Here is a 19,656-nt window from a genome sequence, read left to right on the forward strand (position 1 = left end):
TTATTAAATATGGTAGACAGTGGCTCGGAAAGCTCCTCTTTGCATTGTTTAAGCACCCTGGCAAACACTTCATCCGGCCCTGGGGATTTGTTTGATTTTAGTTTTTCTAATTGTTTAATTACATCCTCCCTGGTAACTGCTAAACTAGTCAACCTGTCCTCATCCCCACCCACATAGACTTGTTCGGCTGAAGGCATATTGTTAAGTTCTTCTTTAGTAAATACAGATATAAAATATTTGTTAAAAATACTACTCATCTCCTTGTCATTATCCGTTATTTGACCTGTCTCAGATTTTAATGGACCTATCCTTTCCCTAGTCTTAGTTCGATATAACTGAAAAAACCCTTTAGGATTTGACTTTGCTTGCTCTGCTATGCGAACTTCATAGTTTCTTTTTGCTTTCCTAATCTCTTTTTTAACATTTCTAACCAGTTGAATGAATTCCTGTTCTAACCTGACTTCCCCATTCTTAATCCTTTTGTACCAAGCTCTCTTTTTACCTATAAGGTTCTGTAAATTATTTGTTATCCACTTTGGGTCATTAGTATTCGATCTATTCAATTTGTATGGTATACTACGTTCCTGTGCTTTGTTTAGAATATTCTTAAATAAGTTATATATTAAATCCACATCCAAATCCCCTTTTACCTCACCTATCGCTGGGTTCATGTCTCGCTCCAAGACCGGCCCACACCCCATACCCAAGACTTTCCAATCTATTTGACCCAAAAAATTTCTTAGGCTATTAAAATCAGCTTTTCGAAAATCTGGCACTTTAACAGAATTTTCTCCTACAGGTCTATTCCATTCTATGCTAAATCTGATTACTTTGTGATCACTGTTCCCTAGCTCACTCCCTATTTCGATGTCATTAATTTGTGTTTCCCTGTTAGTTAACACTAAATCTAAAATATTATTTTCCCGCGTTGGTTCCTTAATGTGTTGCGTAAGAAAGCAATCGTCAATTAATTCTAGAAAATCTTCTGCTTCACTATTCCCTGTTTTGTTCACCCAGTTTATTCCACTAAAATTAAAGTCACCATGACATAAATACTGTTAGATCTAGATGCTCTAGATATTTCATCCCATAGATGCTTTGCTTCCATTCTGTCTAAATTTGGTGGCCTATATATAACTCCTATTATAATTTTATTTGCTTTTTCGTTTAATTCTATCCAAATAGTTTCTGTGTGTGGCTCAGTTTTGATTCCCTCTTTGAGACTACATTTCAAATTGTCCCTAACATATATGGCTACTCCCCCTCCTCGTCTAATATATCTATCTGTGTGAAATAGTTTAAATCCATTTATTTGATATTCAGTTAATAGTTCTCTATTTTCTACATTCATCCACGTTTATACGAAAGTACTTAAGGAAATTCCTGTTTCATTTTTACTCATTTATATATATATTTTTTATATAAATATAAATGTTTTATATATATATATATATATATATATATATATATATATATATATATATATATATATATATATATATATATATATATATAATTTCGGAGTATTTAAATACTCCGAAATTACCATCTCTTTTAAGGGTCTGAGCGTGGTGGTGGAGCGGGTTAAGGCGTACCTGTTATGCCAGTTGCTGGAAGGCTTCTGTGCTGGCTAGGGTTCGAGTCTCCTGGTGGGAAAGTGTTCTAAAGTTGTATATATATATATATATATATATGGTGTTTTTCTCACCTTCTCAACCAACTTTCAACAGCCAGCCAACAGTTGCCTTCTACCATCTTAAGAGTCTGGTACTGCCCGGAGTCTACCCAAGTGCGGGTATGTCTCACGTGTGTCAGTATGTGTCGTGTGTCATGTGTGACAGTTTAAATCCCATGTTATTTATCATGTGTTAGCAAGTATGATGAGTTGGCATGTGTGTCAGCATGTATCACATGTCACTATATGTCGGTCTTCTTATTATTATTAGATTTATTTTTGATTTGGAATAATTAGTGCATAATGTTTTATAATATGACAATAATAATAATAATAATAATAATAATAATAATACAAATAATAATACAATTTAAAATAAAGATAATAACACCGAAGAAATTACACTAAATGTGATATATATCAATGAGAAAATCAATTGCAGCTCTGCTGTGACTCCTGCAGAGGTTGCAGCTGGCAGTACGCTGGTCGTGGGTTCCAGGCACCTAAGAGCACCAGTTGATTGTCTCAATAATAATAATAACAATTCAGAGTCGTGTCAGAATGTCGTGTTTTTGTGGGGGTCACTTTGGCACAGAATCACTTGACACGCTTTTTATTGATGCCACTCCCGACCCGCCAAATTTGGCAACAGAAAATACTAGGAACAATTAGACAAACTAAGAAACTAACAAACAAATATACAGGTATTTTATAGATATAGACATATATATATCAATAAACAAATAATTACATAAAGACCTCACAGGAGATTTTTCTCTGGCTAAAGAATTTATTTTAAGCCAAGTAAGAGTGCATGAAGAGTGACTTACTCTGTAGCGGTCGTCAGGAGAGTAGGTGAGGAGTCCCGCCGTGATGATGTGCAGGTTTCGTCGTCTCATCCACGTCACCTGCAGGAACACAACACTTGTAGCAACACCTGTGACACAACACCTGCAACACAGCCTCAGTGAGTGTTACAAGTCTCCGCGGGTTCTCCATAGCCTCAGAGAAATGATTATTCAGAGAGAAACATTCATATATTTTTGTTAATTTGACTTTAAAAGCCGTATCAGTATTTGCTTCTGCTACCTCCCCCTTTTTAATTATAATTATTATACACTGTTATACAAGATTATTTATTTATATATATGATTGTAACTAAATGAGAACATTAAGAAGAAATAAAGGAATTTTGTTTCCAAAAGGCTGTTGATGAAGGAAGTTTCCTATAAGATATATATATATATATATATATATATATATATATATATATATATATATATATATATATATATATATATATATATATATATATATATATATCTTTTGGTAGCAGTCTTTCCTGTAGACATATATTATTAAATATGACCGAAAAAGTAAGATTAATAATTCTAACACGAATTTTCTCAATCTTTCGTACATTACGCTTCACTGTTGGAGGTAAATCAAAAATCACTTCTCCAAAATTCATTTTTATTTCTAGTCTGACGCGACACGGGCGCGTTTCGTAAAACTTATTACATTTTCAAAGACTTCACAAATACACAACTGATTAGAACGTATCTCTGATTTTATATCTACATTTGAGTGAGGTGGGAGGGGTGATGTGGCATTAGAACAAGAGGGGATATTAATAGGGTATTAAAAGTATCAACACAAGACAGAACAGAAACAATGGGTATTGAATAGAAGTGTTTGTAGAAAGCCTATTGGTCCATATTTCTTGATGCTTCTATATTGGAGCGGAGTCTTGAGGTGGGTAGAATATAGTTGTGCAATAATTGGCTGTTGATTGCTGGTGTTGACTTCTTGATGTGTAGTGCCTCGCAAACGTCAAGCCGCCTGCTATCGCTGTATCTATCGATGATTTCTGTGTTGTTTACTAGGATTTCTCTGGCGATGGTTTGGTTATGGGAAGAGATTATATGTTCCTTAATGGAGCCCTGTTGCTTATGCATCGTTAAACGCCTAGAAAGAGATGTTGTTGTCTTGCCTATATACTGGGTTTTTTGGAGCTTACAGTCCCCAAGTGGGCATTTGAAGGCATAGACGACATTAGTCTCTTTTAAAGCGTTCTGTTTTGTGTCTGGAGAGTTTCTCATGAGTAGGCTGGCCGTTTTTCTGGTTTTATAGTAAATCGTCAGTTGTATCCTCTGATTTTTGTCTGTAGGGATAACGTTTCTATTAACAATATCTTTCAGGACCCTTTCCTCCGTTTTATGAGCTGTGGAAAAGAAGTTCCTGTAAAATAGTCTAATAGGGGGTATAGGTGTTGTGTTAGTTGTCTCTTCAGAGGTTGCATGGCTTTTCACTTTCCTTCTTATGATGTCTTCGATGAAACCATTGGAGAAGCCGTTATTGACTAGGACCTGCCTTACCCTACAGAGTTCTTCGTCGACTTGCTTCCATTCTGAGCTGTGGCTGAGAGCACGGTCGACGTATGCGTTAACAACACTCCTCTTGTACCTGTCAGGGCAGTCGCTGTTGGCATTTAGGCACATTCCTATGTTTGTTTCCTTAGTGTAGACTGCAGTGTGGAAACCTCCGCCCTTTTCCATGACTGTTACATCTAGAAAAGGCAGCTTCCCATCCTTTTCCGTCTCGTAAGTGAAACGCAGCACGGAACTCTGCTCAAATGCCTCCTTCAGCTCCTGCAGATGTCTGACATCAGGTACCTGTGTAAAAAGACGAGACAATCGGAATGATAGCCGACAGAGTGTATCGTGATCCAGCCTGTACTCCTCTTGACATGCCAGAAAGTATTCTGAGGAAACTACTCCAAGCTTGTACTAAAGAGGCACCCTTCTTGAGCCCGGATGGGCACATGTATAAGCAAGTAGATGGGGTCGCCATGGGTTCTCCCCTAGGTGTCCTGTTTGCAAACTTCTACATGGGTACCATCGAGCAAAAAGTCTTAGTCGACATGAACTTGAAACAGGCCATATACTGCAGGTATGTTGACGACATTTTTACACAGGTACCTGATGTCAGACATCTGCAGGAGCTGAAGGAGGCATTTGAGCAGAGTTCCGTGCTGCGTTTCACTTACGAGACGGAAAAGGATGGGAAGCTGCCTTTTCTAGATGTAACAGTCATGGAAAAGGGCGGAGGTTTCCACACTGCAGTCTACACTAAGGAAACAAACATAGGAATGTGCCTAAATGCCAACAGCGACTGCCCTGACAGGTACAAGAGGAGTGTTGTTAACGCATACGTCGACCGTGCTCTCAGCCACAGCTCAGAATGGAAGCAAGTCGACGAAGAACTCTGTAGGGTAAGGCAGGTCCTAGTCAATAACGGCTTCTCCAATGGTTTCATCGAAGACATCATAAGAAGGAAAGTGAAAAGCCATGCAACCTCTGAAGAGACAACTAACACAACACCTATACCCCCTATTAGACTATTTTACAGGAACTTCTTTTCCACAGCTCATAAAACGGAGGAAAGGGTCCTGAAAGATATTGTTAATAGAAACGTTATCCCTACAGACAAAAATCAGAGGATACAACTGACGATTTACTATAAAACCAGAAAAACGGCCAGCCTACTCATGAGAAACTCTCCAGACACAAAACAGAACGCTTTAAAAGAGACTAATGTCGTCTATGCCTTCAAATGCCCACTTGGGGACTGTAAGCTCCAAAAAACCCAGTATATAGGCAAGACAACAACATCTCTTTCTAGGCGTTTAACGATGCATAAGCAACAGGGCTCCATTAAGGAACATATAATCTCTTCCCATAACCAAACCATCGCCAGAGAAATCCTAGTAAACAACACAGAAATCATCGATAGATACAGCGATAGCAGGTGGCTTGACGTTTGCGAGGCACTACACATCAAGAAGTCAACACCAGCAATCAACAGCCAATTATTGCACAACTATATTCTACCCACCTCAAGACTCCGCTCCAATATAGAAGCATCAAGAAATATGGACCAATAGGCTTTCTACAAACACTTCTATTCAATACCCATTGTTTCTGTTCTGTCTTGTGTTGATACTTTTAATACCCTATTAATATCCCCTCTTGTTCTAATGCCACATCACCCCTCCCACCTCACTCAAATGTAGATATAAAATCAGAGATACGTTCTAATCAGTTGTGTATTTGTGAAGTCTTTGAAAATGTAATAAGTTTTACGAAACGCGCCCGTGTCGCGTCAGACTAGAAATAAAAATGAATTTTGGAGAAGTGATTTTTGATTTACCTCCAACAGTGAAGCGTAATGTACGAAAGATTGAGAAAATTTGTGTTAGAATTATTAATCTTACTTTTTCGGTCATATTTAATAATATATATATATATATATATATATATATATATATATATATATATGAAAATGAAAACTCACACCCCAGAAGTGACTCGAACCCATACTCCCAGAAGCAACACAACTGGTAACTACAGGGCGCCTTAATCCGCTTGACCATCACGGCCGTAAAGGAAGTGATAGCCGAGGCTATTTGAGCCACTTCCCCGACGGCAACTCGGATGGTAATCTTGGGCATAGCATTTCACCAAATCACCTCATTCTTTGGGGCACACGTGAGGAACACAAATGCGAACAAGCCTGAATGGTCCCCAGGACTATATGCGAATGAAAACTCACACCCCAGAAGTGACTCGAACCCATACTCCCAGAAGCAACACAACTGGTAACTACAGGGCGCCTTAATCCGCTTGACCATCACGGCCGTAAAGGAAGTGATAGCCGAGGCTATTAGAGCCACTTCCCCGACGGCAACTCGGATGGTAATCTTGGGCATAGCATTTCACCAAATCACCTCATTCTTTGGGGCACACGTGAGGAACACAAATGCGAACAAGCCTGAATGGTCCCCAGGACTATATGCGAATGAAAACTCACACCCCAGAAGTGACTCGAACCCATACTCCCAGAAGCAACACAACTGGTAACTACAGGGCGCCTTAATCCGCTTGACCATCACGGCCGTAAAGGAAGTGATAGCCGAGGCTATTTGAGCCACTTCCCCGACGGCAACTCGGATGGTAATCTTGGGCATAGCATTTCACCAAATCACGTGTGCCCCAAAGAATGAGGTGATTTGGTGAAATGCTATGCCCAAGATTACCATCCGAGTTGCCGTCGGGGAAGTGGCTCAAATAGCCTCGGCTATCACTTCCTTTACGGCCGTGATGGTCAAGCGGATTAAGGCGCCCTGTAGTTACCAGTTGTGTTGCTTCTGGGAGTATGGGTTCGAGTCACTTCTGGGGTGTGAGTTTTCATTCGCATATAGTCCTGGGGACCATTCAGGCTTGTTCGCATTTGTGTTCCTCACGTGTGCCCCAAAGAATGAGGTGATTTGGTGAAATGCTATGCCCAAGATTACCATCCGAGTTGCCGTCGGGGAAGTGGCTCAAATAGCCTCGGCTATCACTTCCTTTACGGCCGTGATGGTCAAGCGGATTAAGGCGCCCTGTAGTTACCAGTTGTGTTGCTTCTGGGAGTATGGGTTCGAGTCACTTCTGGGGTGTGAGTTTTCATTCGCATATAGTCCTGGGGACCATTCAGGCTTGTTCGCATATATATATATATATATATATATATATATATATATATATATATATATATATATATATATATATATATATATATATATATATATAACGCCTGGAAATCGAAATGCTTCTGGACGATATCCATAAGCTAGAAGACAACAAAAAAGTCATCACCACTGACACACTTCAAGCTGAACTACTTGCAGAAGCAGGGAAAAAACGAGGAACATATTCATCTACAATCTTAACCCCACGACTCAAAGAAGCAGCGAAACAACTAAAAAATCTGAAAGACGTAACAATAAGAAAAGCCGACAAAACAGCAGCATATGTATTGATTCCTACCCATGAATACATGAACAAAATTAGCGACATCCTAAGTGACGACTCCAAATTTCAACGAATCACGAGGAACCCCGTAGAAGACCTTAAGCGGAAAGTAAACAAAACAATTACAGCAATCAACGCAAAGAAAGGTAGTGTGCATTTCAATAAACTTCAAGGCGACTATGGCTTAGGATATGCCTATGGCAATGTTAAGACGCATAAACCAGGTAACCCACTAAGCCCTATAATCAGCCAAATACCAACCCCAACTTATCACCTGGCAAAGAAACTCAATGAACTCCTAACTCCATACACTCCAAGTAAGTTTAGTTTACAATCATCAGCAGACTTCCTAGAATTGATCAAATCTACCCAGCCCGATGGAATCATCGCTTCCCTGGACGTTGAATCCCTTTTTACCAACGTCCCAGTCGACACAACCATAGGAATGATACTGGACAGAGTATACAGAGACGAGAGCACCCCCAAATTAGACATACCTGAGCCACACTTGAAAAGTCTTCTCGAAGCATGTACAAAGGAAGCCCCTTTCATCAGTCCACAAGGAGACATGTATTTACAAATAGACGGAGTAGCAATGGGCTCCCCCTTAGGAGTTTTATTTGCTAATTTTTATATGGGAACCATCGAAGATAGGGTCTTCAGTAGCAGACAAAAACCAACTGTATACTGCCGTTATGTAGATGACATATTCGTAATAGTAAAAGACTCAGATGAACTAATTGACCTAAAAAGACACCTAGAGAGAGAGTCAGTACTCCGATTTACACATGAAAATAGTGAAAATAACAGTCTGCCATTCTTGGATGTACTAATAACAAAAACAGGAACCTCTTTAAGCACCAACGTATATACCAAGCCCACCAACATAGGATTATGCCTGAACGGTAGAAGTGAGTGCCCCCAAAGATACAAAGCCAGTGTTCTCAATGCTTATATTCGTCGGGCGCTTACCCACTGCTCTGAATGGAGCAACGTGAGTAGAGAGTTTGAAAGAGTAACTCAGGTATTGGTGAACAACGGATATAGCAACGTGGAAATAAACGCTGCTATAAGAAGACACTTGGACCGTTGGTATAATTCAGAACCTAGAACAGAAACCACAACACCCCCAATAAAATTATATTACAAATCAACCATGCACAGTGAACATATAAAAGAGGAAAGAATAATGAAAGAAATAATCCGTAAAGGAGTAAAAAGCACTACTCCTAACCAAAACATAAACCTGATAATATTCTACAAAACCAAGAAGACTTCCGAACTCCTTATCAAAAACAGCCCGAAGCCGACGGAGAACCCTCTACAGCAGTCAAGCGTTGTATACATGTACACTTGCCCCCACGAAGGATGTAACCTTCAATGTAAGTACATAGGTATGACGTCGACCAAGCTGACGAGGCGTTTGACATGCCATCTTCAATCTGGTGCCCCTAGGAATCACATGAGACAAGCCCATGACATTACTCTAACAAAAGAAATGTTGAACAAGAATACTTGCATAATAGACAAAACCCAAGATTCAAGAAGATTACAAATTCTTGAGGCAATTCACATAAGAATAGAGCGACCTACCATGAACACCCAAATCACGGAACTATTTACTCTACCCACCATGAGAGTAAGGACAAGACAAGAACATATCGATGCCAACACAGAAGACAATGTCCAACATAACAGGCAATTACACTGGATTAATCTTTGTGTTTAGATAGGAGATGCCTCGTATGGGCCAATAAGCCTTCTGCAGCCCCTATGTTTATCCCTTATGTATCCCCCCATGTTTTCACCTTCATTGTATTATCACCTGACCTAATGCGGGTATAAAATCAACTAGTATTGTAAGATCTGTTCACTTGAGAATGAACCATGGAGGTTCGAAACGTCGTGCAAATTATACAAATAAGTGTAATACACTCTATAGTAAATCACTTCTTTTCTTCACCTTAAAAGTACGAAAATGAGTTTTGGAGAACTCCTATTTCAATTAAGCCCTGATGCTAAGAAAATAGTTAGAGGGATAGAAGCCCTAAACCAGAAAATAATAAATACAGAATATGCGGTCATATTCAATGAAACATGTTTGAAAGAAAACCTGCTGCCAGTATACACCAATATATATATATATATATATATATATATATATATATATATATATATATATATATATATATATATATATATATATATATATATATATATATATATATATATATATATATATGTATGATAAAGATTCTTTCCTAAAAAAAAATAGGTTTTACATCTGACGGAAAATTTACATTTTGAAGCCTTATCGAAAGAATTTAAATGCGAGTAAAAAATTTGTTTTAATAGTCCAGTGAGGTGTAACTAGGAGTGAACACTAGCGCCTGTTGGCTGGTCTAGTGTGGTGTAACTAGGAGTGAACACTAGCGCCTGTTGGCTGGTCTAGTGTGGTGTAACTAGGAGTGAACACTATCGTCTGTTGGCTGGTCTAGTGTGGTGTAACTAGGAGTGAACACTAGCGTCTGTTGGCTGGTCTAGTGTGATGTAACTAGGAGTGAACACTAGCGTCTGTTGGCTGGTCTAGTGTAGTGTAACTAGGAGTGAACACTAGTGTCTGTTGGCTGGTCTAGTGTGGTGCAACTAGGAGTGAACACTAGCGTCTGTTGGCTAAAGTATAAGCACATATACTTTAGGTAGTTTACTGATCAGCAAGTATGCGTTAGGCTTGAACATAGTCCAATACTAAAGCACTGTGTGAATACACCGTTACTTTTGACAGGTGGATGCAGGTGACGGATCTCCCAATCCTGAGCACTCCAGGTGCAAACTCTGTGAGCAGGAACTGCGGCATGATCTCCCGCACTACAGCACCGAATGGCCAGTTATCAGACCTTTCAGACCAGTTGGCATGAGGTACTTGGAGCTTTGCAATTACTTTATTCAGTCTTGTATTCTTGAAGATATCCTCACAGTATACCCAAAATTTGCCAGTGCAGGCTACTAAACACATGGCCCTGTATGACTAACCATCCTGCGAGATGGAGACTTTTATTACCACTGCTACCCTATTAAATCTTGTGTTGATGATATCCTCAAAAATGCATCCGGAATCTGCCAGTGCAGACTGCCTATCACATGCCTCTGTATGACTAACCATCCTGTGTGATGGGGATTTTTTTAGCATCACCTAGTTAGCTTTTTTGACACACTATACTCCACTTCATATAGTCTAGGGCAGCTGCACTAATGCCGATGTACCTCATGTATTAATAAAAAAAAGTTAATACACCGAGAAGCGAGACCTAATAATTACTAATACTGTTTTATGTTGTTGCATGTTAAAAGTACTTTACATAGTTTTGTTGTATGTTTAAAGCCTCAAAACGTAAATTAAAATCTAAGAAAGAAGCTGCGCTGACATTCGTTTCAAAGCTTTCAAAATTCCTTCAAATAACAAAAATAATGCGTTCGATGTTGTTGCTTTAGTTAGGCCTGTTTAGGATGGGCTCATTAACTATTTTGGCCTAAGGCCCCAAGACAGTTAGATCCTTGAGTATAACTGTTCCATCACACTCAAGAGAATTCCACTGGAGTAGAGAAGTAATCTTATATACAACCTGAAGTATATTGAAGACCAAGAAAACTTAAAGTCTCCATTCTACTTTTCAAGAATATTAAACAAAGATATATTGTTGGCCAATTTAACTGCATCTCTTTTTATCTATAATAATGAGTTGTTAAAAAGTGAGGAGAGATCCCTTCCCCCTTCAAAATAGGTTAGTGCAGATTATTTATTATTTCCTTATTTCCCATGAACAGTTGTGTCGACCGATACCAGTAGGAATGGGAAAGGGAGGCCGTTTGACAGGCCGCCGGCTTCCTGTCCTTGTCGATGCTACTAGAGTGTTAGTGGCTCTCGGGTAAATTCAGGTAAATATTTCCTAACCAAATTGTAAGGCTAGATAATCTCTATCTGCAGGAGATATCGTGAGTAAAAGACTGAAGAGTGGTTATCAGAGCCAACTGAAGCACTCTTACACCTCGTTCAACTTTCCAGTCAACTGGTTGAAGCAAAATCCCTCGCGCACAATAAACAGTTTGAGAAGTGAGCATATACTCACGGATCTGTCGCCGAGGTTGGCCACCCGGCAGGGGAGGAAGGCGTGGGCGCCCTCGCTCACCGTCACGTTGGCGGGAGACTCCACGAAGACCGGACCCGCCACCCACGAGCACCAACCTGCGCCGGAAACCTCTATTATTACTGTGTGTCATGAGGCTATGGTCGTGTGCACGCTAAGTCAGTCGCAATAACTGGATGTCAATAAGACACACTTCCCTCTCTCGGTTATATTCCAGACCATCTTCCTGTTTTAGACAGTACTTATAGCTACGGTGTGCACCATCGTATTATTGAAGTAATGGGCATTTGGAAAGAAGAATAATAGTACCACATTCTACTACCTAATTGTCCAGTACGTACATATATGTACGATGGTCCACACAGTTACACAAAGTACTATATAAACAGGAGGATAGGTTGTAATATTAGGTTGTACAAGCAAGATTATATTCACTTCTACTCGGCCTTTGAAAATGTTGAAATGATCAACAATTCGCATCTCCGTCCGGCCATTATAAGACTAAAAATAACTTTTGTAATGTTATATTTTCAACTTCATTCTCAAGTGAAACGGGTCATAATACAAATAATAAACATTAGACATTTTAGTATAAGAAGCAATAAATCTAAACATAACAGGAAGAAGGTTACCTAATGAAGCCAGTGATGTTCACACTTTCATTTCACTTTCACTTAAATAAAACACTTTTATTTTGGGATCAGTGAGGAAATGTTATGAGCTACAAGATGAGGTTGTAGACGCAGATATTAGACTGTTGACGCAGATATGAGGCTGTTGATGCAGATATGAGGCTGTTGACCCAGATATGAGGCTGCTGACACAGATATGAGGCTGCTGACGCAAGCTTCATCCATAGTTTTATGATTGATGAGACCAGTGCTGATAGGAACGCGAGGCTTTGCTACATAAAATCTTTATCAAAACGCTGAAGCTTATTTATACAAATTAAAAAATGTGCAAACTAAACAACTGGGCGAGTAGATACACACACACCCACACACACACACACACACACACACACACACACACACACACACACACACACACACACACACACACACACACACACACACACACACACACACACAGGCACCCCCCTAGCACCCCCCCCCACTCACCCCCACAGCCCCCACTTGCCCCCCAGACACCCCCCAGTTCCCCCCAGACCCCTGGTGAAAGGGGGAACTCTGACACCCGAGTTTCCAAGAAGAGTCTCAAGGTTTGGTACACCAATGCTGATGGGGTAGCCAATAAAGCAGAAGAGATAAAAGAAAGAGTTAGTGAGGCAGACCCAGACATAGTGGCAATAGTGGAAACTAAAATAAATGGTATGATCTCGGATGCAATCTTTCCAGAGGGGTACCAGGTGATAAGAAAAGAAAGGACACAGAGACAGGGAGGAGGAGTGGCACTACTAATAAAGCGGAAATGGAAGTTTGATGAGCTGGAAAATCCGGGTACCAATGAAAGCACGAGCTTCATACATGGAACTCTGACAGTGGATGGGAAGAAGATTGTAATCTTGATACTCTACAATCCCCCACCAAACAGTAGAAGGCCCAGGCAGGAGTACGAGGACAGCAACAAGACATGTATGGATGAACTGCAGAGGGCAGCAACTTTAGCGCATAGAATGAGAGCGAAGCTGCTGGTCATGGGGGACCTAAATCACGGAGAGATAGATTGGGAAACGAGGAATCCCCATGGCGGGGAAGAGACCTGGGGAGCGAAGGTGGTAGACGTTATTGACAGGAATTTCCTAACACAGCATGTGGAAGAAGATACTAGGGAAAGAGGAGGGGATACGCCCAGCCTATTAGATCTCATTATCACTCAGAATGTAGAAGACATCGAGCAGTTGGAACATGAAATACCACTAGGAGCTAGTGACCATTGTGTCCTAGTCTTTGACTACATGATGGAGTTTAAAATTGTGACCAAAGGACAAGAGGTCCGGGAAAGGAGACTTGATTACAGAAAAGGGGACTACAGAAGGATAAGGGACTACCTGGTAGAAGTGCAGTGGGAGGAAGAACTTAGAGGAAAAACAGTGCAAGGTATGATGAACCAAGTCATATTGAAATGCAAGGAGGCTGAAGATAGATTTATTCCAACAATAAAGGAAAAAAGCAGGAGGGAATATAATAACCCATGGTTTAATAGACAGTGTCAGGAAGCAAAGGTGAGAAGCAGGAGGGAGTGGAGGAAGTACAGAAGACAAAGGACAGAGGACAACAGGATTAGATGTAACAGAGCTAGGAATGATTACATTAACATAAGACGAGTGTCGGAAAGAAATTATGAGAATGATATTGCAGTCAAAGCGAAAAAGCAACCAAAATTACTACATAGCCATATAAGAAGGAAGATGTCGGTAAATGACCAAGTGACAAGACTGAGGAAAACAGAAGGGGCATATACAGAAAGCGACAAGGAAATCTGCGAGGTACTGAATGCAAAATTCCATGGAGTGTTCACAACCGAGCCTGAGCAGCTCCCTTTGTTAGAAGAGATTACCCAAGATGAAAGACTATCAGATATAGAGGTGACAGCAGAGGATGTAATGAAACAGTTGACAACACTGGATGCAAATAAAGCTGTTGGACCAGACAAAGTATCACCGTGTATACTTAAAGAGGCAGCGCAGGCTCTCAGCGTGCCTCTGGCAATGATCTTTAATGAGTCACTTATGTCGGGAGAATTGCCCAGTTGCTGGAAGGAGGCAAATGTCGTACCGATTTTCAAAAAAGGTGATAGGGAGGAGGCACTTAACTACAGACCCGTATCACTGACAAGCATCCCCTGCAAAATACTTGAAAGAATAATTAGGCTAAGACTTGTTGAACACCTGGAGAGCATTGGGTTTGTAAACAAGCACCAACATGGGTTCTGGACAGGGAAATCATGCCTAACAAACCTTTTAGAATTCTATGATAAAGTAACAAGGATAAGGCAGGACAGAGAAGGCTGGGCAGACTGCATATTTCTTGACTGCCAAAAGGCCTTTGATACGGTACCGCACATGAGACTGCTATACAAACTTGAGAGGCAGGCAGGAGTAAGCGGAAAGGCCCTAGTATGGGTGAAGAACTACCTAACAGGAAGGAGCCAGAGGGTAATGGTAAGGGGTGTAAAGTCGGACTGGCGAACAGTAACAAGTGGAGTACCTCAAGGATCGGTGCTGGGACCAATCCTCTTTCTAATTTACGTAAATGATATGTTTACAGGAGTGGAATCATACATGTCAATGTTTGCAGATGACGCAAAATTAATGAGAAGAGTTGTGACAGACGAGGATTGTAGGATCCTCCAAGAGGACATAAACAAGCTGCAGAGATGGTCAGGGAAATGGCTACTGGAGTTTAACACCAGTAAATGTAAAGTTATGGAAATGGGATCAGGTGACAGGAGACCAAAGGGACAGTACACAATGAAGGGGAACAGCCTACCTGTAACGATTCGAGAAAGAGACCTGGGAGTGGATGTGACACCTAATCTAACTCCTGAGGCACATATAAATAGGATAACGACAGCAGCGTACTCTACACTGGCGAAAATTAGAACTTCATTCAGAAACCTAAATGAGGAAGCTTTTAGGGCACTTTACACTGCCTACGTGAGACCCGTCTTAGAGTATGCCGCGCCATCATGGAGCCCCCATCTGAAGAAACACATAAAGAAACTGGAGAAGGTTCAGAGGTTTGCGACGAGGCTTGTCCCAGAGTTACGAGGGATGGGATATGAAGAGCGGCTGAAGGAACTGAACCTAACGACACTAGAGAAAAGAAGGGAGAGAGGAGATATGATAGGGACATATAAAATACTCAGGGGAATTGATAAAGTGGAAATAGATGAAATGTTCACACGTAATAATAACAGAACGAGGGGACATGGGTGGAAACTGGAAACTCAGATGAGTCACAGAGATGTTAGGAAGTTTTCTTTTAGCGTGAGAGTAGTAGAAAAATGGAATGCACTTGGGGAACAGGTTGTGGAAGCAAATACTATTCATACTTTTAAAACTAGGTATGATAGGGAAATGGGACAGGAGTCATTGCTGTAAACAACCGATAGCTAGAAAGGCGGGATCCAAGAGTCAATGCTCGATCCTGCAAGCACATATAGGTGAGTACACACACACACACACACACACACACACACACACACACACACACACACACACACACACACACACACACACACACACACACACACACACACATACATATACCTGCAGTTCCTTCAAGCATTTTAACTCAGCCTCTTCTGGATTGTACTTGGATGGGGTTCTGGGAGTTCTACTGCCCAACAGCCTTCTTTCTACTCATTGATTGATTGATGAAGATTAAGCCACCCAAAAGATGGCACGGGCATGAATAGCCCGTAATTCTACCCCTCACATCCTTACATCTTTATACTCCTGTTATTATATCCGTCTCACCTTTCCCTTCCTCTATGTTTATCTTATAAACATGCTCAACCTCTTCTGGTAATCTTATGCCCCATTACAGCCCTTCTCTCCCTCCTAACACATTGTTGTTTTGTCCTCTCCTCACCCATTCTCTCCCTCTCAAAAAATCAACCATCCACCCAACACATCAAGTATCCCTACCTTCACTTTCTGCTCCTTCTCTCTCTCTCCTTCCATCTCACCTTTAACGCTGCTCCACTTCTCCCTCCCACCGTCCGTCACACCATCCTATCCTTCTCACATTTGAGTCCCACGAAGGGAAAGCCTCGCAGCTTTAACACCCCAGAACCTCGGTCCGCGTTTCTCAGCTCACGCATTCTTTTCCTCTCTCTCTCACCCCTCCTTCCTCTCTCTCTCCCCTCCCCTCACAACACATTCCTTACTAACATTCCGAGCACTAACTTTCCCCTCACCTAAACAGTATTGCTCTCTCTCTCTCTCTCTCTCTCTCTCTCTCTCTCTCTCTCTCTCTCTCTCTCTCTCTCTCTCTCTCTCTCTCTCTCATCTACAAGAGTTAACTTTCCTTGCAATATTCTGTTTTCCGACCAACAATATTTTTTCATTCAATACTATATTTATCCTCTGCCCTGACCCTCGTGTCCCCCCCCCCCTACATCCTGGCCTCCCATCGCGACTGTTCTTATTTCATTTATTCCATCAACTTTTGCTTCTTATCTCCCTCCGTCCATTTCTCTAACTTCTCTAGCCACTAACAGCCTCTCTAGCCTCTAATTCACTAGCTAATCATCCTCATTTGTCCCACACCACACCTCTAATTTCAACAGTATTGCCCATTCCCACCACTTCCACCCCATTACATCCTGAGCAGTGATCATATTCAGTAAGAACTAGCAAGAGTATATTCTGTTAAATATTGATGGAGGTTACAGGTATTCTAGTGAAAAGTTTGCACTGTGAGATAGAATGTCTATTTGCCTGTCCAAAGCTGGAGGCCAGACGCTTGGGGCGAGCTTCACCTAAATTGGCAGAGGGAATGGTGTGGGGCAGGGGATGATCATAGGCTGGTCGGGGTGGCTAGAATTCAAAAGGGAACAGCGTGCCAGTGCCACATTCAAACCCCTACAACGGTTTTTGGCACTGCCCGCCACGATACCGGCGAAATTAATAACGAAAATTAAAGACTTTTTCCTTATAGAAATGTACACCATTATTCATTGATCTCGGGAAAACTAACAGACATTTCCTGTTATTTAAATTACGTAAGGCCGCAGTACTATAAAGCAGGAAAATTATATTCTGAACCTCCAGCTCCAATAGAAAACTGAAGAACCATACATTCGAATGGAGTAACTATTATATTCTGCAAAGATACATGGAAGGAAGGATAGATGGAGAAACAGATCGAAAAAAGATCGATGAATAGATGAACAAATGAATCGATGGATAGATGAATAGACAGCTGGAGAAATGGATGGACAAGTGGATAGATAAACAGATGACTTAGACTGATAGATAGATAAATAGATGACAGGAGAGACAGACCCCGGGCAACGCCGGGTACCCCGACCAAGTCTTTTATACCCCCGGGTGTTTGGGCATGAAGATGGGATGGCAGACACATATCCTGCCCCAACACCCGTCGTTAGTTCGACACGTGTTTAATTTATGTCTTGAAGCCGTCTAGGGCGCCAGCCATTAATCACGGTGCTTGTCGCCGTCCTAAGTATTCATCAGCCAGCGCCCTGATGCTGGCAGCGTCTCCCGCCTCATCTCCAGACTCAGCATCCTCTGCCAGATTATCAATATATGGTTCAGAGAGATGGCTGGCCCCGTGGTGGGTGATGGAGGCTTGCGAGCATCCCGTGAGTCATACTAGCGAGATCGAGGCTTCGAAACCTCTCAGTACTGCAAGCGGTCCTCAGGCTAGGCTTGTTAGGATAGGTTTAATATCGAGACGCAGATTGTGTGATTTTTTTTTTTATCTTTATTTAAAAAAATACAATATAAGTTACATATACATAAGTGTTACAAGGCAATTATACATTACAATTATTAGTGAACAAGTGTTTCAGTAGTACAGAACAAGATCTTTAGAAAACCCTGAATGTTATTATATATATATATAATGTTATTTACCTATAAACGAGTTACAAAAATTGAAGAATAAACTTACATTAAAATACAGGGGAAAATATTACATTTATATATATTTTATATAAGCCTCAGTAAACCAATTTTCTATATCATCACCGAGCATGAGCCTTAAACCCCAAATGTTATACCTGATCCTGCCTCGCAAGAACTTCAATATTTTGTCTACTGAGTAACCTTCCTGCCTGCCTATCCACACACAAAAAATGTAATCAGAAAGTAACATAATTATTGTATTCCTAATTTTCTTGCATTTTATGTCAATATGAAACATTAAAAACCTCATTAACTCCACTCTAATACTTGGTCCACATAAATCTTTAAGAGTGTCTCTAATCCAGTTTACAAGAACAACTTTCTGCTTACAGAAATAAAATATATGCATATTATTCTCAATTTCAGTACATTGGTCACACCTATTGTTGTCCTTAATGCAACATCAACAACCTATCATTAGTAGGGAGGGTCTCATGAATATAGCGATACAACAGCTCACGTTGTTTTGGGGCAATAAATTTAACATGAAGGTTTGCCCATATTACTTGCCAGCTAAAGAGTGGATATGCCTCCTCTACTCTAGGAACTACATTTGGTAGCATAACATCAAACACTTGTTTACTGTTCATCATTAAAAAACCTTCAATATTACAAATCTGCCTGAGAACATCAATTGCACATGAATAGAAGTGCGGTGAAATAAAAGCAAGGTCAGTATACTCTGGCATATGTATCAAATAGCTAACACGTAATTTACAATAGTAATGTCCTAGTGCATTTACACTATCCCTCTGCATTATCTCCTTCCTAAAAGTAACACATAAGATTGCCAATGACTTATGGTACACATTCAGTATTCCTATTCCACCGTTTTTCTTACCTTTACATAGGGTAGTTTGTTTAATTGGCTGGTATCTACCATACCATACATATCTAAAAATAGTTTTGTCAATCTCTATAGCACTTTTCTTGTCTATGGGAAAGCTGTGAGACAAATACCACACTTTAGACAAAATTTTGCAATTGATTATTACAGCCTTCTGAAACAGGGTCAATTTCCTATTTGACAACATATTCGTTGCAACTATTATATTCCCACATAGTGTCGGAAAATCCGACACCATTAAATATATCATACAGACAGATAATAATTGCTGCTGTATTACCAACAAGTTACCCATAGAAAACGTAACTTGTAGTGGAATTACCGTCTAAAGAAAACGGGATATCATCACCACATACTATTATATTCTCCACCTATTATGGTGGGAATTATTCTTAAATACATTAGTCTTTGGACTTTACCATCATAAAAACATCTTATATAAATTAACTTAATTATCAATATTAAAGTAGAGTAAATGTGACCCTTCTATCACTTTCTGAAATCTGGACAAT

The 19,656-nt window shown here is 40.5% G+C and overlaps 1 protein-coding gene across 1 annotated transcript in view; it reads right to left on the bottom strand.

The window, feature by feature from the left end:
- LOC138368215 (zwei Ig domain protein zig-8-like) overlaps positions 1-19,656 on the bottom strand; it is a 462,959-nt gene that overhangs the window by 102,190 nt on the left and 341,113 nt on the right. Inside the window, exons 2-3 of the mRNA XM_069330737.1 lie at positions 11,658-11,773; positions 2,506-2,583 (exon numbers count right to left, since the gene is read on the bottom strand). Coding sequence (XP_069186838.1) covers positions 2,506-2,583; positions 11,658-11,773 — 194 coding nt within the window. The remainder of the gene's footprint in view (positions 1-2,505; positions 2,584-11,657; positions 11,774-19,656) is intronic.

This window comes from Procambarus clarkii, chromosome 3, assembly GCF_040958095.1.
Source record: "Procambarus clarkii isolate CNS0578487 chromosome 3, FALCON_Pclarkii_2.0, whole genome shotgun sequence".
Taxonomy (NCBI): Eukaryota; Metazoa; Arthropoda; class Malacostraca; order Decapoda; family Cambaridae; genus Procambarus; species Procambarus clarkii.